This window comes from Pomacea canaliculata, linkage group LG3 (genome assembly GCF_003073045.1).
Source record: "Pomacea canaliculata isolate SZHN2017 linkage group LG3, ASM307304v1, whole genome shotgun sequence".
Classification (NCBI taxonomy): Eukaryota; Metazoa; Mollusca; class Gastropoda; order Architaenioglossa; family Ampullariidae; genus Pomacea; species Pomacea canaliculata.
Genome location: NC_037592.1, coordinates 34,396,247 through 34,423,247, shown reverse-complemented (window position 1 = coordinate 34,423,247; position 27,001 = coordinate 34,396,247). Strand labels below are relative to the sequence as shown.

General features: G+C 38.2%; 2 protein-coding genes across 2 annotated transcripts in view; both read left to right on the top strand.

Moving 5' to 3' along the window:
* Positions 1 to 18,052, top strand: part of LOC112559472 (DNA ligase 1-like) — a 30,870-nt gene extending 12,818 nt beyond the window's left edge. The window contains 17 exon segments of the mRNA XM_025230762.1: positions 2,914 to 3,015; positions 3,838 to 3,894; positions 7,105 to 7,277; positions 7,626 to 7,690; positions 10,346 to 10,447; positions 11,385 to 11,553; positions 11,802 to 11,901; positions 13,810 to 13,895; positions 14,112 to 14,227; positions 14,598 to 14,667; positions 14,670 to 14,803; positions 14,987 to 15,203; positions 15,413 to 15,495; positions 15,661 to 15,813; positions 16,310 to 16,507; positions 16,911 to 17,003; positions 17,466 to 18,052. Coding sequence (XP_025086547.1) covers positions 2,914 to 3,015; positions 3,838 to 3,894; positions 7,105 to 7,277; positions 7,626 to 7,690; positions 10,346 to 10,447; positions 11,385 to 11,553; positions 11,802 to 11,901; positions 13,810 to 13,895; positions 14,112 to 14,227; positions 14,598 to 14,667; positions 14,670 to 14,803; positions 14,987 to 15,203; positions 15,413 to 15,495; positions 15,661 to 15,813; positions 16,310 to 16,507; positions 16,911 to 17,003; positions 17,466 to 17,555 — 2,008 coding nt within the window. The 3' untranslated portion in view covers positions 17,556 to 18,052.
* A 493-nt stretch (positions 18,053 to 18,545) lies between these two features.
* On the top strand, positions 18,546 to 24,938 carry LOC112559473 (26S proteasome non-ATPase regulatory subunit 12-like). Its single transcript, XM_025230763.1, has 11 exons — positions 18,546 to 18,697; positions 19,254 to 19,313; positions 20,234 to 20,362; positions 20,649 to 20,756; positions 21,315 to 21,419; positions 21,602 to 21,751; positions 22,561 to 22,695; positions 22,973 to 23,085; positions 23,581 to 23,758; positions 24,064 to 24,141; positions 24,485 to 24,938. The coding sequence occupies exons 1-11, from the start codon at positions 18,590 to 18,592 to the stop codon at positions 24,692 to 24,694; spliced, it is 1,374 nt and encodes a 457-aa protein (XP_025086548.1). The 5' UTR covers positions 18,546 to 18,589; the 3' UTR covers positions 24,695 to 24,938.
* The last annotated feature ends 2,063 nt before the right edge of the window (positions 24,939 to 27,001 follow it).

Here is a 27,001-nt window from a genome sequence, read left to right as displayed (position 1 = left end):
CTAGAAGTTTCCTAAAGCACCCTTTTTATTCTTAAAATCTGTCAACAGAAGTTTTTTTATTTCTTTTTATTTAGCTGGCGTCTGCATGTTTTTTACATAACTGAGAAAACAGAAATGATCGTCCGCATCATCCCATCAAAGAGAAAATGAACACGGGTTGACGCATATGGCTTCCAACATTATTTTGAGTGGGTGCCGAAAGCACGAAGGGGAAAAAAATCAGTTCATCGAAGTTTTTAAGTAGAAGTATTTAACAGGAATAATCAAAGGTTGTATTTTGTTGGTTCGTCCCGTCTTCGCAGGAAGAAACAAGTACGAACGTACGAAGTACGGTTATTCGCCTTTTAAGCCTGACACTGTTTGCGTCCATGGGTACGCACATTATGGCTGCAGCCACACAGAGAATTCCATGCTTGTCAAATGTCATGAATTTTTTTTGTAAGTTATTTTAAAAAAGGAAAAGCAGGAACGTGGGCAATTACAGATAACAAAATAAAAATTTTGGTTATTTTGACACAGATTTTCTTACTGTAGCCGTTGTATAAGTAGACATCTAATAATACTAATGAACATTTGTTTAACACTTTTACCACAGCATTGGGTCAAGGTCTAATCACTGCGTTCACCAAATGGTTTTTTGTCTTTTGTGTTGCATTCAAAAACAGAACCATTGATAAGAAAGAAAGTTGCTTTCAATCATAATTTGTTAGTTTTTTTTTATCTTTTTGAGGGTTTTATTGTAACTCACAAAAATCCTGATGTTCTATATTCTCCTAAAAGCAACTTTTTTTTAGTGTGAGGCAGAAAAAAGCAAGTGAAATTACCTGAACCTTTTCTTTTAAGAACCTCCCACAAGCCAGTGGCATGCTTTCATAACTGTGTTGGGCGCAAACCAACTGCACAAAGACATCCACAACTTTTGGCAGCAGTTCTTCGCTCACTTTGCTCCACTGCTTCAGTGCCTGCTTGGGCCACTTGAAACCAAAATCAATTAATAAATGCCTCCACAGCATCAGGCTCTCCTCTCTGTCCTCCTGTGCTATAGGGGTGGACAGAGTCGGCAGCAGCAGCGCCATCTGTGGCAACAAAGGCATTGTAGCTGGGCGTGGAAGCTTTCTCTAGCTTGGATGGGAGCTAATAGAGCTGTGCCTACAGCAGACCAAACTAGACAAAATTAAGTTTTGACTTTATTCCTGACAGATAGTGTTCATAGCGTGACAATCTCTGCCATGCTTTTGATTGTGTTAAAATCTCAGTCAAGCAGACTCTGTTACAGTCTCTACTTATTAAATTAGATGGTAGGAGGTGTCTTTTAATGATATAATCAGTGTTCAGTAATTTGGTGTTTAAGAGTAGGTAGAAACAAGTAGCAGAAAATATCTTGATTGGTAAAAGCAGCCATTACTATTCGTGCATTTTGATTAAAGGTGAAAGGTGAAAGACCGCTTAGCATGGTGGCCAGGAATTTTAACTGCTCCATCTAGATCTGCCTTTTAACTATCAAACTGGTGGGCTGGGAAAATTTTCCAGTCACAAGATCAAGCAAGCCTCCAGCTGGTGACCTACAATAAAGCAGCAGTGCATCCCTCTTACATCTTCAAGACAACTCTTCAACAACACAGGCAGCAGTCATAGAGTTGTTCTGGCAGTTAACTCTAAGATAACTTGTGTTATGTCAATAAGTACACTAACAAAATCTTTTGTTGAGTAAATCTTTGTGCCCTAGAGGCAGATTCATTAAAAAAACCTCACAATTGTCACTCAGTTATATATCTAAATGTAAATCAACAGCTTATTACACGCACACACGCTCACATTTATATACATGCATGGTATTATTATAGTTTTTAGGGTTAAGGCAAAAATAATTTAACAGTTTTTATTTCTTGAATTGATATGTGCTAAAAAAATAGCCTACAGTCCTAGAAGTGGTGCAGCTGAAGTGTTGTCATGGTGGAGTAGTTAAGGCATGCTGGGTGCATCATATCTCATGCCTGATAGCTTAGTCTGGTCTAAGCAGAATGCAGATTGGCGGAGAAGTTTTCTGAGACCCAATGCGAGAGTCATGGCTGCAGGATCCATTTCTTTGTACTAGAGTTTATGCAGTGGAACAGGATTGATTTTTGCATCACGATTCACTTAGTCATCAGCAACACCCAGAAGAACAAACCCATCCCTTCTCTATGCATAATGTGTATAAACTGGACACATGCGCTTGTAATACACATGCAAATATGCACAAGTGGAAGCAGGTACCTTTCTTAGACTGAAAAGTTTTGCATTATTGACTGCTGTGACAGTGCATTTATTGTTGAATTTCTGTGCACTTTCTTACACTGCAACAGTAGCAAATGGCGATGTCACGTGCATGCATTCAGAGACATTAATGCACTTAAACACTTGATAAAATAAATGCATGCATATTATGTGTGATTCATGCCTCTGCATATGCATACATCTTTCTCTTCTCACTCACACACACACACAAAGCTACAGAATGCATGTCTCTTGGATCAGCTCTCCTGTCAAAAAATCTTTTGAAGATTACAGTTTTAATAATGTTGTGCAAAAGAACTATAATTATAACCCAGTGTTATAAGCTTCATCTGTCCTCAGCAAAAGTCATATTCCTTTTGAAGTCATACATTTCAACTGTAATATCTCAAACATTTTATTTAGTGCACAGAAATCCTGAACGTTTATTGGGTCATTAACCATATAACAAGAAAATAAACTGTTTGCATCTATTCTCAAAATGCAAAAAACAGTATAGAAGCATCTTCTCTTGCTTTAACTGAAACAGGACTTTAAATATTGTAATATTTTCTCTAAGATGTGACCATCAGTAAGAAATGCCAGAATTATATGTAAAAAAATTAACTGGTGGTTTGTTAATCCTTCTGGCTGTTTCAGTGATGTAAAAGTTGATGAAAAAACCATACCAGATACCAGCTATGATCCTAGTAAATCCAAGTACCATCCAGTGAATGATGCATGCTGGAAACATGGAGAATGGTTTGTTACAGCTTTCTCATCTCTTACTACAATTCTTTTACAAAACTTAAAGTTAAGGCTGCTCAGACTTTTAGAGATGGGGATAAAAAGTACATTTTTCACAGAACACAATTTAAGTGAGCATAGAAACAGTAAAGATTTCAAAGTTTTCTCTGTACATTTTTTTGTAATGCCAATGTCATTCGTAACATTACTTTCCTTACCATATAGTAATCATTTTTTATTGCTGATTGAAATATGAGCTTTTTTCAAAAAAACAACTTTTATCCAGTCCAGTGGTTTGTGGTTCAGTAGTAATTATTTGTAATTTACAGACATTTCAGGTGTGTGAATGTGCTCCTCTTGAATAATGGAGTACCCATCAGAACTTAAGCTTTAACAGAAAGCACATACATTTACTAAATGGTGACTAAAAAAAATACTTTTTTTGTTATTCACCCAAAAATAACCATAAAACAAGCATGACTGACAGTGGGTACTTTTCCCTTCCATGAACCAGAAACCATGTGGCCCTGATTTGAAAGGCTTCATCCATTGTTTTTTTATGGTTTTTTTTAATATAGTAGGATAAGAAATTAGCAAGGAGAAAAGGTGGGCTTAACGGCTTTATAGGTATGGAAGTATTAAAGATGTGCAGTTACGCTCTTTAGTGGGGTAGTTGTGTTTAACCATGGCAGCTAGCTCATGTCCTTTTCCAAATTCTTGTCAGTAGAGATCTGTTTTGTACCTCTATCGGCCTTTGTGCCTTTATCACAGCATCAGCTTTTTAAGTCATACAATCAATTTCGTGTTCTTTTTAAATTTTCTTTTTATTTTGTCTAGTGTGCCATACCTCGCTTTGGCTAAGACATTTGAAGCAATAGAGGCAACTTCAGCAAGGTAGGTTGGATGGTTACATATTCCTGAAAATACATTAATAGTAATATTGTTTGGGGGCCCCTGTTGATCACACTATGAGGAGTTAAGGCATTAAAAAGACATTTATGACATGTAACTTTCACACTGTTCTCTGTATCTTTACGGACAAGTGTGGTAGTTTGGTCTTCAAGTATAAGGGACAGAGTGATTTCTTAGGGTGTTTTGCCAATGTTCATTGACTATCATATGGTCTGAATGATTTTTCCACAAAAATCCTTCTGCAGCACTTGTTAGCTTTATTTTATCCTGTTATCACTGCTATTGGGTTAATATGAGATAGGTATATGTGTGTGCACACTACTACATGTAACCATTATGATTATTATGACTAAATGCAGTCTTAAACCAGAAAACCGCAGGATGCAGAAATCTCACTAGCGGCGACTCTTAAAGATACAAATACAATACTACTTTATTAATCCACAAGGGCGATTACAAGATTTGCCAGTCAAGATCTCAGTACAGAAATCTTATAGCAATTTGTCCAAATGTGTTTTATTATTCCCGTTCATCCTCAAACATTTATTTTCCTCGTTCATTCTAAGACAGTTTTATTTCCACATCATTCTGAACTATTCTGAAGCCTTTATGAAAGGAAGTGCCCACGTCATTCATCACTGCTTATGGGGAGAAATAGGCTCACAGGTAACGAGATTGTAGATGTGAATTACATTGAAGCATTTTGTGCACAAGTCGTCGGCATTCACTGCAAGTGGCGCCAGTCGTGGTGTTATCAGTGCTGATCGACCACCCACCTGCCCGAAGCAGATCTACCAAAGAAGCAAATTAATGGAGCTGCCATTTCTATCCGGTCATTAAAACTTGCAAGCTGACTGCTGCATGGCCGTGCCATGGTGGCGCTATCGGGCCTGCTCAACAAAGCAGAACTGCCATTAATCTCAGCGGATCTCACCATTTAACAAGAAGACGAGATTTCTTCCTCTGTGAGGCAGAAAAATAATTGGATGGTCGCCTCCGGATATCAGAATGGTGATCACCATCGGATATGAGATTTTTTTTTTAAACAACGCCGCTCAGTGTGTGTATCTGTGTGCGCGTGTTTGCGCCTGCGTGCGTGTGTATGGGAGAGATAAAAACTTCCTTTATGTGGGTGGGGATGGGTAAACAGGGGGTCAGGATACGGAAAAGAGGGGTGGGGTAGGTTGAAAAAAAAATTGAATTGAATGACTCATCCTTTGATAATAATGGAATTAACGAGAGAGTTGAGAAACCGCTTGCATGGGAAAGATCACGCAAACAGTTGCAACGTATTTCGTCGACGTGGAATGAGTACAACCATTTCAGCAAGAAGCTATTGTTTCTCTGTCTTGGTCTACATAGGCAGTTTTCGGTATATATATTTTTTTTAAGAATCTGCATTCATGAGCGCAAACAAGTCTAAACACCCATAGTTTAAGTTCACAAATTTTGTGTCCTTATTTGAGATCAGTGTATGAAAGGGTTAAACCCGTAATATCCAACACGGACTGTATAGGTGGATGGCGGACTGTATGCCGAGACCAACGCTCGACCTCTTGCGAAGTCCTCCGCTGCTAGTCTCGGCGAGCAATTAACAGTCACACTTCTGCTTCAAACAAAATCTAGGCTCTCAATGGATTTAAAACTTTTGTCTGAGCGGCCTTTAGTATGAATGAGAACAACTCGCCACTTGTCTTGCTCTTTCCATATACCTGCCCGCGAAGCAAAAAAAAAAAAAACTTACATCGAAACACTTGAAACTTTCAGGGTGGCATCCTTCCACGGAACAGTATAAACCACATCCTGGCTGTTTGTTTACTGTTGTTACTCACGCAGACTCTGCTGACATTGCCATTGTCGTCTTTCGCTAAACCGGAAGCTGTTCTGTCGATAGCCTCGTTCTACGAGTTAATTGAAAAAAAAATCGTCTGCTAGCCATCTAGGGGATACAGATTCATGATATCCAAAGTACACAGCTTATTAAAATGTGTGTCCTTATTTGAGACCAGTGCACAAAGGGAATGAACCCATACTATCCAAATTACACAGCTTGTTAAAATTTGTCTGTAATTAAGGTCATCTGTTGAGCGTGTAATGTCATGATCGCCATTAAAAATGCGGCCCTCGCAGATCATTTTGACAAACGGCTATGATTCAACAAGCGGAAGCAGCTTGGACTTGCCTGTACATGGAGTTTGGCAGTCCTTTACCAGTGCCATTAGCCAACATTTTGTGGAGCCGATCAAAACTCATGCCACACGGGACGGAGTGTGAGGAGACAGAATGATGAACATGATGAACCTGTGGACATCGACGTCGACTTTTTCCGGGAAGTTTAACTGACTCGCAGAAGGCTTTATAGTCAGGGGGAACCAGCTGAACATGTTACTGCATCCACTCAACAGAGACTGCGATAAACCAAAAGAAAATAGAGGAGTTAAGGCATTAAAAAGACATTTATGACATGTAACTTTCACACTGTTCTCTGTATCTTTGTGGACAATGTGGTAGTTTGGTCTTTGATGATCCACCATCTAAGCGGCACCAGCATCAGACGGTCCAACATTTAACTGGTACCATTATTTGACGGTCCAACATCTATCTGGCACCAATACCAGAAGGTCCACAGTCTAACTGACAGTCAAACATATAACCGACACTAGTAGCTGACGGTCCAATACGTATCTAGTACCAGTATCTGACGGTCCAACATCTAACCGGCATCAGTATTTCACGATCCAACAGCTGAATGGGTACAGTATTTGACGATCGGATCCATCCGTGAGAGATGGTCGGCAGATGTTCGGACATTTTACTCAGTCTGCTCTCCCCTCACCCACCCCTAATGTGATAAGAAGGGTAAAGAAAAACGAAATAAATAAATGCCATGATTATGTGTAGAATAACTTGTGAGTTTCAAGATCTTTCGGCAGTCAAAACGTTGTACGGCAGCAGACACCAAGTTATTTTGAAAAGTTAATAAACATAAATATTTCACTAGATTCTGTGCAGCATAACTTTGCATCAGTCCTCAGGTTATAGAAGGCAACAGTAGACAGTAAGGGAAGCTGCTCAAGGTTATGCTGGGTCGATAGTAAGCTGAGGTAAATATTGTGCAGCGGTTTTGCATTTCATTGTCGGGGTTGGAGGGCCTCCACCTCGCTTTGTGACCTTACTGCCTCTTTGTTGCAGGCTACGGATGATCGAAATCTTGTGCAACTTCTTCCGCTCCGTGCTGTGCTTGTCACCTGGCGACTTGCTACAATGCGTGTACCTGTGTTTGAACAAGCTGGCACCTGCCTACAAAGGGGTGGAGCTGGGAGTCGGCGAGACTGTGCTTATGAAAGCTATTGCACAGGCTACAGGTGTGTTTGAGTGCGTGTGTGCTTGTCTGGGTGTTTCTGTGGTGCGTATTAGACTTCGCGCGCGCATGTGTGCGTGTGTGTGTATGCGCGCACGCGCATGAGATGGAGTGAATTCTTCGTTAGACTTTGTGACATTTTCAGTTTTTTTGGTGCGTCTGTTAAGGAAACCAACACCAATTTTTTTTTTTTTAAGCTTTCTCAAGTAGAGCAAGTCATGTACAAGTAAAATATATGTTATATATTTCTGAGTTTTTAATCTTTTATGAAAAGGGTGATGGGAGTTAAGACACAAAAACTAACAGTGTAATTTCTAAAGTCTGATGGGGGGCTGTTTTCAAATTCATTCAGGTCGCACTGTGGAGAAACTAAAAGCTGATGTTCAAGAAAAGGGGGATCTTGGCTTAGTTGCTGAGGTAAGTTAACCAGGTTGTTAAATGTAGTGAAACTATTCACTTCAGCAGCATCTTGATTTGGTTTCTTTTTCGAGAAACCATGATTTGCGTGATTTGCCTACAAAATATCAAGGACCTCTGTATATGTGTGTGTGTGGTTTTTTGGTTGCTTTTGTTTTGTTTGTTTGTTTGTTTTATTCCTTAAAAAAATCAGAATCTTTGGTTGTATCAGATTAATGAGTATTTGACTTTTTTTTCGGAGTAAAAGCCAGTATTTAAACGTAGACTGTCTATATATTTTTGGAAACTGATTAAAAATTTTAAAATCCCCCTGTTGTCGATGAAAACTAGGAAACTGAAAGGTAGGCCTCGAAATTTAGCTGCTTACCACAATACAGACAATACGGCGACAGTTGCGAATTCAACAGAGCCTTGCGAATGGCCACGAGGCACCCCAAATAATTTTTTTTTAATACTACCTCAGGGTAGTACTACCTCAGAGAATGGTGGGCAGCTTTGAATGTAGCATAGTTATATGTTTTCATGAGGTTTCTTGGATCAGATGTAAAATGTTATTAGTCTTAGAAAGGGAAACAATTTTCAACGGATTTTGTAATAAAAGATTGAACAAAAGTAGTGGGGAGATGCGAAAGCCGTGGGATAAATAGAAAGTTTTGTATAGTGTTCTTAAGGAGGTGGAGAGTTGTTGTGGCTGTCTAGTCTCGTCAGCTCCTTAGACAGGATTTGTGGTCTAATGATTGCCGGACTGCCGACTGGAAAATGGTGATGCCGAATGCGTTTGCTGCCGCAGATTACGTTTCTTCGTCTGCTACTATTCTCTCTGGTGCCCCTAGCACAGATTCCCTCCTCATGCCTCTTCACCCCACCCTCCCACGAAATCTCTTTCTGCTCTGGCCACTGATTTTCTAGTCTGCGTGGAACAAAGTTTTCCGCAGTTGTCATCCGTTGGCTTCCAGAGTTATGGATTAGACTGGCCGTGTAGAATGCGAAGAAAAACTTATAGAAAATATCCCTGGTCTCTTAATATTGACATTTTTTCTGGACCGATTTCTTATCGATGCTGCTGCTCCAATAAGGCCATGGGCGCGGCTGTCTTTCGTTTTCGCGGCTGAGAGCATTTAGCTGAAGTATTACTTAAAGGCAAGTCTGGGTCGTAAGCGCTTGTTTACTGAGGAGAAGCCTAACCAGGGCTTTTATAATCACAGCATTCAACTCTCCGCATGCATCTTGGTGCACCTTGTGCTTCACTATGTCTAGGAACTAGGAAGAGATGGGAGCCGAAAACGGTTTTCTCAAGAGGTTACTGAGGAGGATAGTGACCAAGTTCAGTGTGTGTGTGTGAAGGACGACAGTAGAAGTGGAGATTGATGACGCGGGAAGATAAAGCTTTACTGATCACTTGGACACTGGGACAAAGCAGCGTGCACGTGCTAACTGCTCGAGAGAGGGCGCTTGGGAATATTTTGCCTGGTGCTGTCGGCGCTTGCTGGTCGGAGGGAGGAGACCCGAGGCTATGGCAATCAGACTGTGTGGGTCTGCTAATCACAGCACAGCCACGACGCTCTACTAATCACCTGGCGTTGAAAGGCCCAAACACCCCCTTCCCCCCAAGTTCATTCCCAGACTGTTTCCCACCCCACCCCCAGTGCGCTTTCCTTAAAGACTTCTCTGTCTGGTCAAAGGAAAGCGGCACTAGACACTATCTCGAGAAAGTAATAAGTAGCTGTGTCTTCGGCAATCTGTCATTTGAGAAAAAGATTGATCAGTGTGTGTGTGCAGGATGGGATGGGTTATGGGAACAGACCAAGAGAGCAAGATGCTATAAACAAGTAGCCCTGAACAGAAATATGCGTTACAATATGTGCATTTAAATAATATCTCCATAGGACATTACAGCTGCACGCCCTGTGAATCTGTCGTAAAAAGCACATTCAAAGAATAGTCAGTCCAACATTAAATCATTAAATAGCGATGCCCCATTTGTTCTTGTCCACTGACTCAGAGTCGGCAGTTCGAGCAGCAAGTTTAGCATTATGTCATCGAGTCATTGTGCGTGAGAAGAGGGGTGTGCTTTCTTCTCCCTCTCTCTCTGTAAGAAAGCAGCTATGAGGAGGGGTAACATAATCAGACAATGCCTTTCCCCTCCCTCACGAGCAAATGAAGAGTCGTTCCCCCCCCTACAAATCGTCGCCCCTTCCTGTTCACACTGCATTCTACCCAATTCCCTCACCACTCACATGACACATGCGCGGCTGTTGAAACTCGCTGGCCATCGTTGCTACAGTTGCACATGAAAGATCTGAAAACAATCTGCAATCCTTACTGTTTCAGCCAAACATTATACCATAGCATTTTTATTAAAGACTGGGGACCTCAGTCCCATAGACCGAGACATGATAAGCATGTATTCTTGTGAGAGAATAGTTTGGTGTGATCAAACAACTTAAGATTAAACTTACCATGTATTAATAATATTTTTTGTTCATGCTGTGGTCTATGTTCCCCTTCAAGCTTGTGCTTTTTTTCCCTCCTTCCACAAATGACTGGAGATTAATGATTCTAACAGACATATGACTTCACTAAAGGTCTTAAGGAAGTCCCATAAAATTTATTATTTTTCATCATCATTATTACTGTTATAATTATTATTTGCAGAACAGCCGCAGTAACCAGAGGATGATGTTTGCTCCACCAAAGCTTACAGTTCCTGGTGTCTTCTCCAAGCTGAAAGAGATAGCCTTGATGACAGGAAATGCTGTGTGTTGCTGCATTTTCTTTTGAATTAATGATTGTTATTAATGAATTTTAATTTCCTCCATCTCTGTTCTTTAATGATCAAAATTAAGCAAGAAATCTGATGTTGGAGTCAGGCATATCATGTCTTAGTAAGCATAAATAATGTCCTAATTTTCACATGCACTCTTGTATCTTCTTCTTCTTGTTCCTAATCCTCCCCCCTAGTGGAGCATAGGGCCGCAACTACACCCCGCCATCGGACCCGGTTCTTGTCGTCCCTTTCCAGTTGAGACCAATATCATGTCAGCTGCCTCCGCCTCCTTGTGGACTGATCTGCTCCAAGTCTGGCACCCCTGTATAGCATATGTTTACTGCTCAAGTGCTCCGGCAACAGACGAGGAATTCAGCAGATATTCCTTTTCCTCCTCTGGCCCCACCATTTGGAATTCTCAGCCACTATCTTCCATGGGGCAAAACTGTGTCTACATTAAAAACTTTCAAGCCTGGACTGAAAGCCCCTCTCTTTTAAGAAATGCCTTTCATAATCCAAATCACTCCTTGATTCCTCATCTTCATGCTTGGTTTTTTGTTCATCCTTGCCTGTCACCTCCACATGGGATAAAGAGCTCTACAAATTCTGTTGTTATTATGATTTCTGTTCTGGTGGGAAAAAAGAGGGGTGGATGGTGGAATCACCTGAGACTTTTTTTTAATCTTCTAGACTTTGGCATTTATTTGTTTTGTACCAAACAAGAACAAAAGGCAAAGAAGAAAATTACTGTAATTCAAGTTTATTACTTGCAACTTCTTTTAGGAGCCTTGGAAATACTGTTATGAGGATTGTGGGGAAATGTTCTGCAGCAGTAGTAGATGATTACACCAGAAAATTGCTTTAGTGACTGGGTTGTGTTGAAAAATGCCTTTTCCATCTGTAAATATATATCTTGCATTTCTGAAGGTTATGGCCAAGAAGATTGAGAAGATCAAAGGAATGTTTGTGGCATGCCGACTCTCAGAAGCTCGATACCTCATTCGATCACTTGGAGGCAAACTTCGCATTGGCTTGGCAGAGCAGTCCGTGTTGACGGCGCTCGGTCATGCTGCTTTTCTTACACCACTTTGTCAAGGTATGTGATGGAGTACAGCATCCTCTAACAATCACAGCCTTAGGATTCCTTGCCATAGACTTCTCTTGCACTGGAGAGAAAAAATAGTTAAGAGTTGGAGAGTAATTATTATTAAGAACATTCCTTTTACTTCTTTACATTGAAACAGAGACATACTTATTCTTTCTCCTCCATAAAACAGTAAATTATAAAACTTGAATTTGTATTTTACAGAGCTGTAATTTTTCAACCATCTGTATAAATTTCAGATTTTCCACCAAAAGTCTTGGATGCAGGAAAAGGGATGGCAGCAGATGTGCTAAAGAAAAAGCTGGAAGAAGCAGCTATGATCATCAAGACTACTTACTGGTGAGTCTATTATTGTCTGGGGTACTTTTCATCGTAGTATGCACCTGCACCATCTCTAATGCACTGTTACATGACAGCAACTGCAAAAGACCTACATTTTAGGGAGTGACTAATGTACTTCCACATCACTGTGTGTTATTTTTTTGTTACTTTTACCTATTTTTTTCATTTGTTTCCTTGTAACTTTGGTCAGGATACAGCACTCAACAAGTCTCCTGATAATGATGACGATGATGATGATATACATTTCTTAATCCCAGAAACTCTTCCATTCACTTCTCTATTCTCCATCTTTGTTCATTCACTTCATTTTGTATTTGCCATGGTGTCATGTGTCTATTGTTGCTTATATTTTTTAATTGTATGGTAAACTGTTAACCAACCTTTTGTAGTTTTATTTCTGATAGGCTTGATTATTCTTTCTTTAGTTCTGTGCCTTTTTCATCATCAAGTCCAATTCTTATAGCACTTTCACTTGGCTTATAAACAAATTCTTCTCATATCTTATCATATCTTTCGTTCACATGGCATTGATCTTGCCTCCACATGCATACATGCACCATACAAATTTAGTGATTATTATTAAATCTTGTAATTAATGAGGTCCATATTTTAGATTGTGTTTATATATATTTATAGATCTGTTTATCAGCTTTGACAAAAAGCATAAGGAAGTTAGATGATAGTTTTCCAACTTCCAGGTTGGATTGAATAAGCATGTGATTTCCAAGCTCATAAATGTGCTTATAAACTGTGGGGTATGAATGCCTCACAGGACACCTTTATACAGGAGAGAGATATGCATTCTCATATAACCGCATAGAAAAAAGTAGTAGGTTTAGAGTTTACCGAGCCAGAACTGCATGATATCTGCACTCTTTTATCCTGGCGGTAATCCATATATAAAACTAAATCATGACTAGGACACATCTTTGAGTGAAAGTTTTCTCATACAGCTGGCTTCCATTCCTGAAGTACCCGGTCTTTTATATATATATTAGGCATGGAAGGCAAAAAACATCAGTCAGAAGATCAAGCTGAGAATCTTCAAGTCAAATGTGATCAGCACCCTCCTTTACGGATCAGAATCTTGGAAGATGACCAAAACCATCAGTAACAGACTTGACGTCTTCCAAAACAGATGCCTCAGGCGCATACTTAACATCTTTTGGCCAAACACCATCACCAACGAAGAACTCCACCGAAGAACTGAAACTGAGTCCATCACCACGCAGGTTCAATGAAGACGTTGGCGATGGATTGGACATGTGCTCCACCAGCAGACCTTTCCAGAGTCGCCCTACGATAGACTCCAGAGGGCCGAAGAAAACGAGGCTGCCCAAAGGAAACTTGGAGAAGAACAGTGGAAAGGGAGATGAAGGGAAAGAGCTGTGCATGGGGTCACCTAGAGCGGGTTTCAGCCGATCGACATCGGTGGCGGACTCTGGTTGAGGCCTTATGTGCAACCTGATGCATGAAGAGGAATAGATAGATATATGTTTTTATTTAATGTCATACTTGAGATAACATCTAATGTTTGATGTATTATGTAATAGTAACATTGGCAGACAAAAAATTTCCTGAAAAGGATTAATAAAGATGTTTTGTGTTTGTATTCCATCCCTGGCATTGTAACTAATAATAAATTAGGATGTATGCTTAACACCATGCAATGAAAAGCACAAAAAATAAATATGACATTTGACATAGGATCATTTACCATTTCATGAGTGTCATTACCCAAAATGAGATCTATAAACCTTTCTTTTTTAATTTACAAATGAAAGCATCATACCGTTTAACACAGTCTGTTGCTCAAATAGGTTTACATCTTATTTAAGGAATTTAATAATCTTAGTGTGGTAGTCATTGTTTTTTATTGCTAACTTTGATCTCTTTATACCTTAGTGAGCTGCCAAACTATGAATCTGTCATCTCCTCTTTGCTGGAACATGGCTTAGAAGAGTTACCCAAACATTGCAAGTTAACTCCAGGTACACTTGTTGTTTTGAATTAAAAATAAAATTTATCTCTGAGTCATGGGTCACTTTCAAATTTCAGTGAACTCCAGTCAAGTCTCTCAGAGAATGTCTATAAAAGAGATTTAAAAAAAAATTGATTAGGATGTAGAGAATGGTACAAACATATTTTTTGTTTGTGAGGGAAGCCAATACTGTAACTGTAACTGGTTGCATTGTTTTGTTTTTCAGGTATTCCTCTGAAACCTATGCTTGCACATCCAACCAAAGGTGTCAGCGAGGTGTTGCGGAGGTTTGAAAACATGGACTTCAGCTGCGAGTATAAGTATGATGGAGAGCGGGCACAGGTTGGTAGGCAAGAAACTTGTTGATTGATGCAATAGATTTCTAGCTTGAACCTGTAGACGATGAGCATGGTAATAATTATTTTTAAACTAGGATGAATTTTTTGCAGTACTGTCATATTGATAACTATGACCAAGTAAAACTTTTAACATTTTGAAAACTGTTCTGTTTCCTTGCTAATTCAGATTAATTAGTGACAGAAGGGAGAATAATTACAAATGATACCTCTTTCAATTTAAAATGACAAATAGGACACACATATCCCCACCTTACCTCCCAGAAAGGGAAGAAGTGTACAACATACCTTTTTTTTTTTTTGTTCTTAATATTTATATGATTTTCTGTTTCATTTAATGATGGTTCTAATTACAGATCCATGTCCTGGAGGATGGTCAAATCCATGTGTACAGTCGCAACTCTGAGGATAACACCTCCAAGTACCCGACATCATCAAGCGCATGCCCCGGGTGTTGGGATCAGAAGTCAAATCTTGCGTCATTGACTCAGAGGCTGTTGCATGGGATCCAGAGAAAAAGCAAATTCTACCTTTCCAGATCCTGAGCACACGAAAGAGGAAGGTGAGAATACGGACAAAGAGTTTTTTGAATCTGTTTAAGCATTATCTGGCTTTCTGGTATCATACCAGACAAAGAGTTCTTTTAACCAGTTACTTTTTCAAAGCTTTTGTCCAAAGGCTTGCACTGAAACAAATTTGTTTGTATTATGCTATCAAGAGTTATTTTGTGTTTTACATTCTTTAGGATGCTGATGAAAAAGAGATTAAAGTACAAGTTTGCATCTATTCGTTTGACCTCTTGTACTTAAATGGAGAATCCTTGGTAAGCAAGCCTTTCCGGATCCGGCGTCAGCTCCTGCGGGATAATTTCCAAGAAGTGGAAGGGGAATTTGTCTTTGCGAAATCCATGATCTCTTCCAACACGGAAGAGATTGAGGATTTCCTTGAAGAGTCTATAAAGGGTACATTATTATATTTGACTTACATCAGTGCTGTTTACTTGAGATTTCTTTGGATTTTCATCCTTACCCCTCTTTTTTGTGGCTTTTATCCTGCTTCCCTTTTGTTCATTTAAGCTATCTTTAATTGTTTGGGTGATATACTCAGATAGTTCACAGTGATATCTGTAGGACTGCCTTGGGACTGTTGACCATTTTCTTTTTTCTTGCAGGAAACTGTGAAGGATTAATGGTAAAGTCACTGGATGTTGATGCCACTTATGAAATTGCTAAAAGATCTCATAGCTGGTTGAAGGTAAGCTTTGAGAAACATTCTGTGAAGTTTATAAGAATGAGAACATTTAATAAGGACAGCAGTTTTATTCAGAAACCTGATTAGAACTGACCGTTTATGAAGCCTGATTGATGAAGTCCATCTGTCAACTTTTTCCAGGTTTTGAAGTTGATGTTTGTGTTTCAGTTGAAGAAAGACTACGTAGAAGGTGTAGGGGACACTCTTGATGTCGTTGTCATTGGGGGCTACATAGGCACTGGTAAACGAACAGGAAAATATGGAGGTTTTCTGCTGGCATGTTATGATGACGACAATGAAGAGTTCCAGTCTATTTGTAAGGTAAGAAAGTACTGCCAGTGCATACATGGTGAAAATTTATCCTCATCAGAAGCGCTAATTATGTAACATTCTTGCATCAGCAAGATTCTTGGATAAATATGTTGAATGATTATTATTTTCTGAAACATTTACTATGAGGTCTGTTTAGTAGCTCTTAGACTAGAACAGAGTTGTGGGGAAGAATGTTTTATACTCTCATGATAAGGATTTGTGACCATTTTCTATACTTCTCAATACCTCCGCTCGGTTCTTGCCCTTTTCCCCTCCAGTCATTTGTAGATGACAGTGATCTCCAAGATGTTTTTGTTAAGAAAACTCCATCAGCAGTTTATAAGCAGAGCCTGGTACCACCCATCTATCATCTCTTTTCAGATTCCCTTTTTGAATGAGCATAGAAGTCTCTTCATCTGCTTACATCTTTAGACTGTCAGTTTCATTCAAATTCAGGTCAGGATTTTTGGGATGAAGGTATATATTTGTTAACACTCTTTTGCAGATTGGAACAGGGTTTAAGGATGAAGATCTTGACAAACACTCGGAATTCTTCAAGGATCACATTATACCTCATCCCAGACCATATTATCGCTGGGATTCTGCTGTGGAGCCAGACCACTGGTTTGAAGCTGTGCAAGTGTGGGAGATTAAAGCAGCAGATCTCTCCATTTCCCCAACACATAAAGCTGCCATGGGATTGGTGAGGACAGATATCTGTGTTAAGATCATCCAGTTTTGTTTTGTTTTATTTTTTTTAATGTTGCTGAGTTACTAGGTTTTTGTTAGGGTTTTTTGTTTTGTTTTTTTTAAGAGGGAGGATGGTGAGAGCAGTGAAATATACTATAATATTGCTGTTGACTGCATTGTCATATCTGATATTTTTTTAGAATCGTTAGCTTCACTTTAGCACTATATATGAAAGTTGCACACACTTTTCTATATCATCTAGTTCCTCGGGGGGAAGAAAGGAAAACAAATGTGATATAGGCCTATCTGTAAAAGCCATTTCTGTAAACTTGCACATGAACATTTTCATTAAATCATAATCAATTTTCTTTCCTTTTTTTAAAAAAAAAAAAAAATTCTGGTGTCCACCTTTTCAGGTTGATGATACAAAGGGAATATCTCTGAGATTTCCAAGGTTCATAAGAATCCGGGATGACAAAAAACCAGAAGAAGCCACAAGTGCAGCACAGGTATTATGACATGCTAGTCCTGTGTTTTATTAATGCCAAGTTTGTGAAATTGTAGGATGGTGATAAGTTCTCAATATGAAACAGCACTAGTGAACAGATCTGGGGAACAGGAGATTGTACCTAGTCAAAGCTTCTTTCTGCCTCATCCTATAAACCACACGGGTGCATCAGCAGCCAATCTTTCCTCTCAAGATACTTCTGCTCCATGTTCTTGCAGGAAGAGATGTCAATGACAACAAAATGTTGTTTAAAAAATTTAAAATACTGCATTCCCACTGTTTCTCCATTCTATCCCACAAATAACTCCCTTTCCAGTCACATTTTAATCCTAGGTTATTTTGCACTGGCTGTTAGAATTTATATTTTTATGTTTCTTTGGCAGTTGTATTCAGATAAAATGGTATTCTCTCCAAAGTTGTGTGCTGTACTATCGCAAGTCAAAGACAAATATGACTGTTGCAGGTGGCAGAGATGTACAGGAACCAGCAACAAATACAAAATCAAAAGTCAGGGGAGACAAAAGTTGTAGAGGACGAAGAAGATTTTTATTAAAGTTTTTTTCTTCTGAATATTTTAAAGAAATGTTGCATTGAGATAGTGATAGTGTATATATAGCTCAATGTGAGGATTCTGTTGGCCAACACAGTTAATGTAACAGTAGTGATCATAGCCTGGTACAAAAAGGAACCATGCAGTTCTTTGAACATTTTACGAATTTATGCAGCTACGTGTTTTGCCATGTCAAAATTCTGTTTCCTCACATGTGATCAAATTATGGTATTACAAGAGAGAAAATGTCTTTGTGGAAAACAGTGTATTCGCTTTCTTTCGGAAAGATGAAGCATGAAAAAAACCTCCAGGATCTCCTATGGTTATTTGTATTTAGACCAGCATGATTAATCGCCAGATGAAGCCAAACTGAGGATCCTCTGAAGAAGAAAAATGATCAGAAAGGTGCTTGGGTATTATTTTTTTCTGTACTATGCAGTGTGGATGATGATGAACTTGTATGAAATAAAATGGAAGCATATCTAAGGATTCAGACTTCATTTTTGGTGCAGTGTTGTTATTAGGCAATGAGTCTGGGATACAATATTTTGTTCTGGTTGTTATGTCATCATAAAGTAAGTGCTGTGTAAGTGCTCTTGTGGGTGATGAAACGTCTTTTCACTACGTAAAATATATCCTTCATTTTTAGCTCTAGGTTACACGAGATTGTAGACCTCTCCTTTGAGCATGTACTTCTTGAGTAAAACGTCAATACTAATCTCCAAAAGACATTTTTAACTTTAAATGAAATAATCTGGAAAAGTGCTTTACTTCATGAGCTCGACGGACCACAGGCATAGCTGCCTATGTGGTCAGCATAGCAGCTAAGTGATACCTCTTACAATATATTAGTGCTAGACCCATCTGTGACGGTTTTTTTAAAGCACTACATGTATCTGGAATTGCCATTGTGGATTTATAAAGTTGTGTTGTAATAACTATCCTCGTCCCCCATTACGAAGATTGATTTCTCAAACCTCAAAGTGACGATAATAGCGATGTGTGGCACGCCGAGACTACCATAACGCAGTCTCATCATGGCGGCGGTAGAAGCGGTCGGTGGCGATGGCCGCATTCAGAAAATGGAAGTGGATTACAGTTCTACTGTTGACGAAAAAATTCCGAAATGTGAACAACTTACGAAGGTAAGAAAAAAGTATTCCCTGAGTGAATGTACTGCTGTTTGATTATGATTGAATTATTGTGCTGGTCATGCAGTCCATAGTTAAACTCATCGTAGACATAAGCCGATGGTAAAGATGGATTAGCACAGTAGTCATTGTGAGGAGAAGTTTTAAATTTTACAAGAAAATAAAAATTGTCCATATATAGTAATTCTAAAACAACATTTCTTCAATAATTTCTTTGCGTTTAAGTTATGTGGATGTCGCATGCTCGTCAGATTATGATTCATTCAAGAGTCACATAAAGAAAACACTTTGCTTATGTTAGGGCATGAATAAAAGAGTAGTACTACTTCTTAGTCATGGTATACTTTTTTTCAACAAAGCTGTGGGAGCATGAAGCAAGTCTTAGTTACCAAATAATTTAACTCGTATAATTTCTTTCCAATTCATAAGTGAAAACCCATCTAAAGTGAATGGCATCATTTTAACAATGCACAAAAGATTCTGTTTTGATGTGATAAGCAGTGTTTTTAAATTCAGTTTTATATTTGTTTATGTAATTGCGTGTGAATAGCAAGGAAAGCTGACCGAGGCATTAGACATCTTACTGTCCTTGGAAAAACAGACCAGAACGGTGAGTTTCTTTGTAAACATTTTTTTTTTGTTAATTTGTTTCTCAGTCTTAGTCCCTGCTTTTAGTACTTGCTATCATCAGTGTCGCCTACACATGGTTAGGAATTATCCTTATGACCATCCTAGCTGATGTTTATTAAATTTTATCAGTCATATTCTTATAGTGGTGGCTATGTGAAGTAGACCCCACAACCAAACTCTGAGGATCTTCTGGCTTCATGAAACTTCAAAAAATTATTAATGCTTTTGTCACTGGTTTTAGTTTTGTTTTGGTTTTATGGGAGTGGAGAACATCTTTAAACTTGGCTTTATTTTTTCAAAAGTTGAACAGAGAAGTTACACACATAAATGCTCAGAAAACATTTTTAGGAGGGCTCATAATGCATTGACATACACCTTGACATATACTTCAAAATGGGGGTGGGGGGGCCTCCCTAATTTAACCCTAAGCCAATTTTTATCCATAAATCTAATCTCTTTATCTAGTTTGTAAAAAGGTGTCATGAACTCTCTTAAAGCTGAACCTATGTCTATTTTGCTGTTCTGGAATCTGTTTCCAACTTTTTCGTGTTGATGTCTTTAGTGATTATCGTGTTTTGTTTTGTTTGCTGCCCATTTCAAGAGTAGATATCTTATCTGCTTCCGTTTGTCTTGCATGTCACATTGTTTCTAGCACCACGAACAGAAAATGTGAAAATAAAAGTCAAGTCTACAGATCACTTCCAGTCTAACTTAGAATCCTAATAAGACTATCCTTTATATAATTACACTGCAGGTGGCTAAAAAAAGAAGGGGGAATAAAAAGTATGAGCAGAAAGATGAAAAGAAAAATTAGTTACAATGCAGGGTGTTAAATAGTTTTTATTTTTTCTATATATATCTAAATGTTGTACACTGACAAAATATATGGATATTCTGCAGGCTTCAGATACTCATTCCACAGGGAAGATTTTGATGGCAGTTGTGAAGTGTTGCTTTGAGGCCAAGAACTGGGATGCTCTGAATGAGAATATTGTCCTTTTAACCAAAAAGAGGGGACAGATCAAACAGGTAATATTTTTTGAAGTTTTAAAGGTACATTACACTGTAGCCTTTTACAAAGTTTGTTAAAAGTATTCTGACAACATATACACACCACATGTATTCTTTTAAAACCTACTTCAATATATATGGTAGATTTTCATGATCTGATTGCACACTTGCTCCTTAGTAAACAATTTGTTTTAGGTATGAATGCATGCACTCACACCCAAATGAACCCACAAGCACATGCATCTTTGTATGTGTCTGCCTGTACCAGTGTATTTACACCATCAATTGAATAACATGATTGCAGGCAGTCACAAAGATGATCCAGGAAGCTTGTACATATGTGGAAAAAACCCCAAATTTGGACATCAAGCTGAAGTTGATTGACACTTTGCGCACTGTCACTGCAGGCAAGGTACAGAGTGGTTGGGAATAATGATGGATTACTGGGACTCATAAGTGACATGCAGACGTTTCAATTTTACAGACTGTATAATTCTGATTGGCAGTGCTTGAATATTTTGCCACTTTAAGCCTCTCCCCAGGGAGTTGTATCCAAATCCACCAGAGCTAAAAATCTCTGTAGTTGGAAAGATTTTCTTCATATTAAAATTTATGGTGGATTTTGATATGTAGTACAGACAGTTGGTGTAGAAAGAAGAGAATCAGATGAAGTTTTAATGATTTTATTTCCCAGTTGTAAGCAAGCAAGACTTTCAGGGTTAGGTTCCGGTCACAGGCATATCAGAAATTGTTATTATACCACAAAACATCCCCATGAACAAGTAGAACTTATCTTTGCAAATAAGACCAAACAACCCACACTGAAATGTCTTCAGATGAATAATTCTCTTTGTCATTAATTCTCAGCAGTTTTGATCCTCTGCTTCTTTGGACTGTAAAATTTCATATTTCTGGTTGGTGAAACATTTTCAATTTGTCTGTTTTTTTAATTATTATTATTCTTATTTAGATTTACGTTGAGATAGAACGTGCAAGACTCACTAGAACCCTTGCCAAGATCAAAGAAGATGCTGGAAAAATCTCAGAAGCTGCAGATATTCTTCAGGAACTACAGGTTGGATTTTTTTGCCTTTTTGTGTTGTTAGATTTTTTGTCTTTATATAGATGTAGAAATAAAAGTTCAGCAATAGTAATGTTAAAATGAAGAAATAGCTGACATAACTTATAGTATAAGCAAACAAAAACTAATATAAAAAATGTAACTGCCTATTAAAAGAAATGTTTTTTGGGATTCAGGTGGAAACATTTGGTTCTATGGAAAGGAAGGAAAAAGTAGATTTCATTCTGGAGCAAATGCGGCTGTGTCTTGCCAAAAAGGACTATATCCGCACACAAATTATCAGCAAGAAAGTCAGCAACAAGTTCTTTGAGGAGCAAGGCACTATGGTTTGATCACTTTTCTTTTAAAATCTTTGGGGTTTTTTTTTTTTTTTTTGGTGTGTAAACATAATACAGTAAAACCTCATTAAGACCTTTCCTACTGTGACCCCTTCTGAGATAATTAGATATCAAAATGTTTTATAAACATATTTTGCTAGGTAAATGTCATGTCCATTACAGCTACCTCTCTGGCATAACTTACAACCAACAATTTGTGTTCTATAATAACGTTTGCTGCATGTTGAAAAAAAAATAAAGTACAAAATATACTACTTCTGACTGACTGTTTTCTCTATATTATGATTTTCTGCACAAATAAAGTTAAGTGCATTTTGAAATAGACTGTTTATTTATTGTTGTCTTTTTGTTTACCGATGTCATCAGTTGATTGTGCTTCATTATGACCTTTTGCAGACATCATTTGTTTATAACAGAGAAGCTAATCCATATGGGTTTTACTTATTTTATAAGGGAAAACTTCCAGAAAATATTATTTTTGAACTGTTAGCACAATTGTTTTGGGCGGGTTGTGATGTGTGTGTGTGTTTTTAATTACATTTTGTTCATCATTTAATCCTAGTTTTCTGCCCACCATTTCCATTGCTTACTTTACATGTCTGCGCTGCAGCTATATCACTCACGAGAGTTGCTAAGGAAGGGTCTCATACTGTTAATATTTTCTGTTAAATCACAGTACACATGATAAACTGTCCAGATTGTTTAGGATGATGGGTAATAATGTGGTAGTTGTGATAGTCAACTTTCATCAGAACTGTGACGAAGGAAATATAGCTAACCACCAACTTGTGATGCAGGATCTGAAATTGAAGTTCTATCAGCTGATGATTGAGTTGGATGAGCACGAGGGATCCTACCTGGAGATCAGCAAACACTACAGAGCCATCTATGAAACCCCACAGATAAAAGAAAACAAGGACAAAATGAAAGAGGTATATAGCACAGAATTTGCTTGATAGAGAGGTGGAAAGGTGGATGCTAAGATACTTGTGAGGGATGAGATAATGCCTTGTAGATGAAGAAGATATTATGTGTGCTTTGGTGAGAATACTTTGAAAGGCGTGTGTTCTTTCATTATGCTTTAAAGACTGCAAAGAAGATATTGGTGGATTTAAAATAATAGATATCTCTCTTTTAAAATGTTTTTGATCATAAATGGTACAAAGCTGCATTTGAAGTTAAATGACAGGATGAAATATTATGCCACAGGCCTTAAAGTGTGTTGTCCTCTACTTGGTATTGGCACCTTATGACAATGAACAGTCAGACCTCATTCATCGCGTCAAGGAGGACAAGAATCTGGAGCAGCTGCCCGTATATAGGTAGTCCTACTTGTTGCCCAAATACAAATGGACCTTGCTGTCTCACAAGAAGCATTTTTAAGTTATAGCTTTAGAGACATAACTAACACCCAACAGCCCATTTTTCTTGCAAACGTGAATCTGATGGTTGTAAACTTCACTTAATACGCAAGAAAGTCCAGATGATGTAAGATATGTGGTTGCTTGTGGGGTAGCTAGATGACACTTTTGCTTTGGGGTGTTTAGCAAGAATTTTTGATGGCAGATTTTGTTATGAAGGGCTTGATGGACTTAACAGACAATGCTGAATGTTGTTTAGCAGGAGCAAAGAGGCAAAGATGCAGTCACAACTCATTATCTTGCCACCCTTGCCTCTGGTCCCTTTGTGACAATAAATTTCCCAGTCATGAATCATATAGTATCTTTGTCACCAAGTTTTCCTCTTCCCAGCGTCTGTGTTTGATGGATGGAGGTTACATGTGTAGCATATTTTGCATGTGCTGGTGCTGTGTGCAGGGACCTGCTGAAGTGCTTCACCACACCAGAACTGATCCAGTGGAAGCTACTCTGCCAGAACTTCGAGGCAGAACTCAAGACAGGTTCAGCAGCTAGCCCCCCTACCCACGTCTTCAACCTGAAGCAGGAGAATGGTGTGAAGCGCTGGGCAGACTTGAAGAGCCGTGTGGTGGAGCATGTGAGTCTGGATTACATTGATGTGCATGTGCTACTAGACACTCAGGTTGAATTTTTTTTTTAAAGTAGATAAATGTAAATTAATTTTTGCATTACACCACTGCTGTTTATGGAATAGTCAAGTTGATCTCATTTCAAGTATTTGATATTTGTTTTTTATTTTGTACCTATGGGTTTTTTATGAAGGTTCTCTAACCTTCCTTTTTTTCTTTGTCTTACAAGTATCTTTGCAGCCCTGTGCTCTTGTGTCTTGCACTACCATGAACAAGTGAAAGATGTGTCTAATTACTTTAAATATTTTCACAGAACATAAGGGTGATGGCTAAGTATTACACACGTGTCCGCATCAGAAGAATGTCAGAACTGCTGGATCTTGCCGATTCTGTAAGTAACTTCGGTTGCTTTCTTTTAAGTGTTCTCTATTTTCTCAATATGAAAACTGCTTGTTAGCACACACACACACACACAAAAAACCAAACAATATATTAGTTTCACATAAAACTTCATTCTCAGCTGAACACCTAATAACCACTTTTTGACCAGCAGATTTACCTAGTATCCTATCACCCATTCTGTCCTGTCAACTAAGAGTCTAGAAAAAGAGGTCAAATGCAGATGGATTCCAGTTTTTGAAATTTCCAAAGTTGACAGCATCAACATCTTGATTACAATTCCCAGTTTTAGTGCCTGTCATCTATAGCATTATGACTCTTCATGTTCAATTTAGGAGACAGAGGAGTTCCTTTCTACTCTGGTTGTTGGAGGCACAGTGGCAGCCAAGATGGACCGGCTTGCAGGGGTGGTGCAATTTGCCCAGCATAAGGACCCCAGTGACATACTGAATGATTGGGCAGCCAGCTTGGGGCAGCTGATGGGACTGCTGAACAAGACCAACCATCTCATCAATAAGGAGGAGATGATACATTTCCTGCACTAAGTACTGTTTCTAGTAAGATGTTTGTGCGTGTATATGAAACAGGTCTCATAATCTTCAGTCACTGTATTGCTGAATGTTCAGGAATATACTTGGGCCTTACCAGTACCATTGTGGTTTAAAATCTGATGAGAGCAGATTTCAGCAGTACTATGTCTAGACCCTCGCTTGGTTGATCAGATGATGATTAACTGTCCCATGTTCATGAAAACATCCACATCAACATTAATAAAATGCTTCAAGTGAAGATTGTTTCTAATTATTATTATTAGTGTGCAAGAAAAGGTGGAGTATCATTAACTGCATCATTTTGTAATCTTCCTGTATCAGACTGGAGAAGTTCGGCCATCCCTCTTTCTCCTTCTCCGGCCCCAGTATTTGGCATGGCCTGCCTCCATCCGCATTGCAGTCAGCACATGCCTCTGATCTGGAGTTGAAACGTCTCTATTTTGGAAATACCTATAATTTGTCCATCTTATTGTCCTTTTGCATTTCCTCCCATGCTATATTTGTGCTCACTTTCTGCACATCAATTTTGCATGCACATTTCATACATGCCACCTAATATACATCCCTTGCAGTCATGGTGGTATCTGGAATTTCATGCTCAGCCAGCAACCAAAACAAGATGACCAGGTATTTGATTAATTTATTTGCAAAATGTTTCTTACAAATCATAAAAGCATCAAATAAGTGCACAAGATCACATTTCATGATTATCACTAACAAAGGGCTTTAAAAAATGCAGAGGGAAAGTTTTTTAATGTTTCTGGTAGAGATTTGGTTCATGCTCAGAATGGAATTCATATGCATGCAAAAAAAAAAAAAGAGATGAACACTAAATGTGGACCCTATTATATCCATAGGCTTTATGGTTAAAATAATGACCAAAACAAAGATTCTGGATGGATTGTGTGAAAGGCACACGTGTTCTGCCTATTTACAAAGCAGATCCACAGAAATGCAAACAGCTGACAAGACCTGGTAACTGTGCACCAGCATTTAACAAATGATAGCTACGTTAGGTTAAAACTATAACTCAATACACTGGTCAAATAAGTATACCCACTCTCTTTCCATTTATTAAAAAAGTAAAATGAACAGCTGAAAGGCCTTTATTTGATATGAGTGGACTTTAGGAACAGTCCTGAAATACTTGAGATATTACATTCGTTACACCTGTGGAGTAATGCAAATTACATGAGAAACGTTACCACTAACAAGAAAATTGATATGACATGTTTTCAGGTAATTCCAAAGACAAAAGTGGTAAATGAACAAAATGCAAAAATATTAAAGGACATTAAAATAAAAACAAGCCAAAGACTGACAGGTAGGATGATAGGAGACAAAAATAAATTTAAAAAGATGGTGATGCAATTCCCTTTGCCAATGTATTTTACCCCAAAAGGAATGTAAGATTGAATATGACATAACACATTCCTGCATCCTTGATGCTTTTAAAATCTCACTAAAGCAAAAAAAAAAAAAAGTACAAAAAGTGAGAGTAATCTATAAACACTTATTATCATGAAAGAAAGCCTACACAATAACATACAAGAGATCACAAAGGTTTTCATATTATGGATATAGCACTATAAAATGGATCAAAATAAGACTTGCTTTTTGAGTCATTAAAACTGAGTCTAAAGGATAAATTACCTTCTGGATTTAACATCACAGAGTGAGCAGGAGTATAACATTTAAGTACAAACATTTCTTGTGGGAATTTCATGCAAACAGAAAAAAGGCACAGCAAATGCTACAGTGAAATCTGTGTACTTAAATACATAAGACATAATGAACTCTTTCAGTTCAGTGGTGGACACGAAGAATTTACACAGATGAAGACTCAAGCAAGTTGTCTTTTTTCCTCCTGTTTTGCTATCCTACGTATTTTGCTTGATATGGCATTAAAAAAAAAACAGTGGTTGCTTAAACTGCTGAGGGGAGGAACACAGTTTTTATATATTCGCATACTAAATGTATGAATAAATGAAATAAAACACAAAAGCATACAATTGATAAATATTCAATAGTAAAATGCAATGCATAAAATATATACACACACGCAGATATAAAGCAATATCAGTCACCTTACAACTTTAAAGCACAATTTTGAACTGGGACCAATGCATATAGCTATGCATGATAGAGTTTATAAGATTTATTTTAGATATATATTGCATGTAGTCTTTTATCTATATCTAAAGCTTATTTCCAAATTGGGTAGTTAGCTGATCAAACAACCACCTGCCATGTTTTAATGCCATATCAGGTGTCTACCATACGAAAGATCTGGCTGAGACT

Bases quoted from the DNA above. Each gene is read 5' to 3' on its own strand.
- LOC112559473 (XM_025230763.1), top strand. From the start codon at position 18,590: ATGGCGGCGGTAGAAGCGGTCGGTGGCGATGGCCGCATTCAGAAAATG. The intron at 21,420-21,601 runs GTTGGATTTTTT...TTTGGGATTCAG, and splicing joins ATATTCTTCAGGAACTACAG to GTGGAAACATTTGGTTCTAT. The intron at 23,759-24,063 runs GTGAGTCTGGAT...ATATTTTCACAG, and splicing joins AGAGCCGTGTGGTGGAGCAT to AACATAAGGGTGATGGCTAA.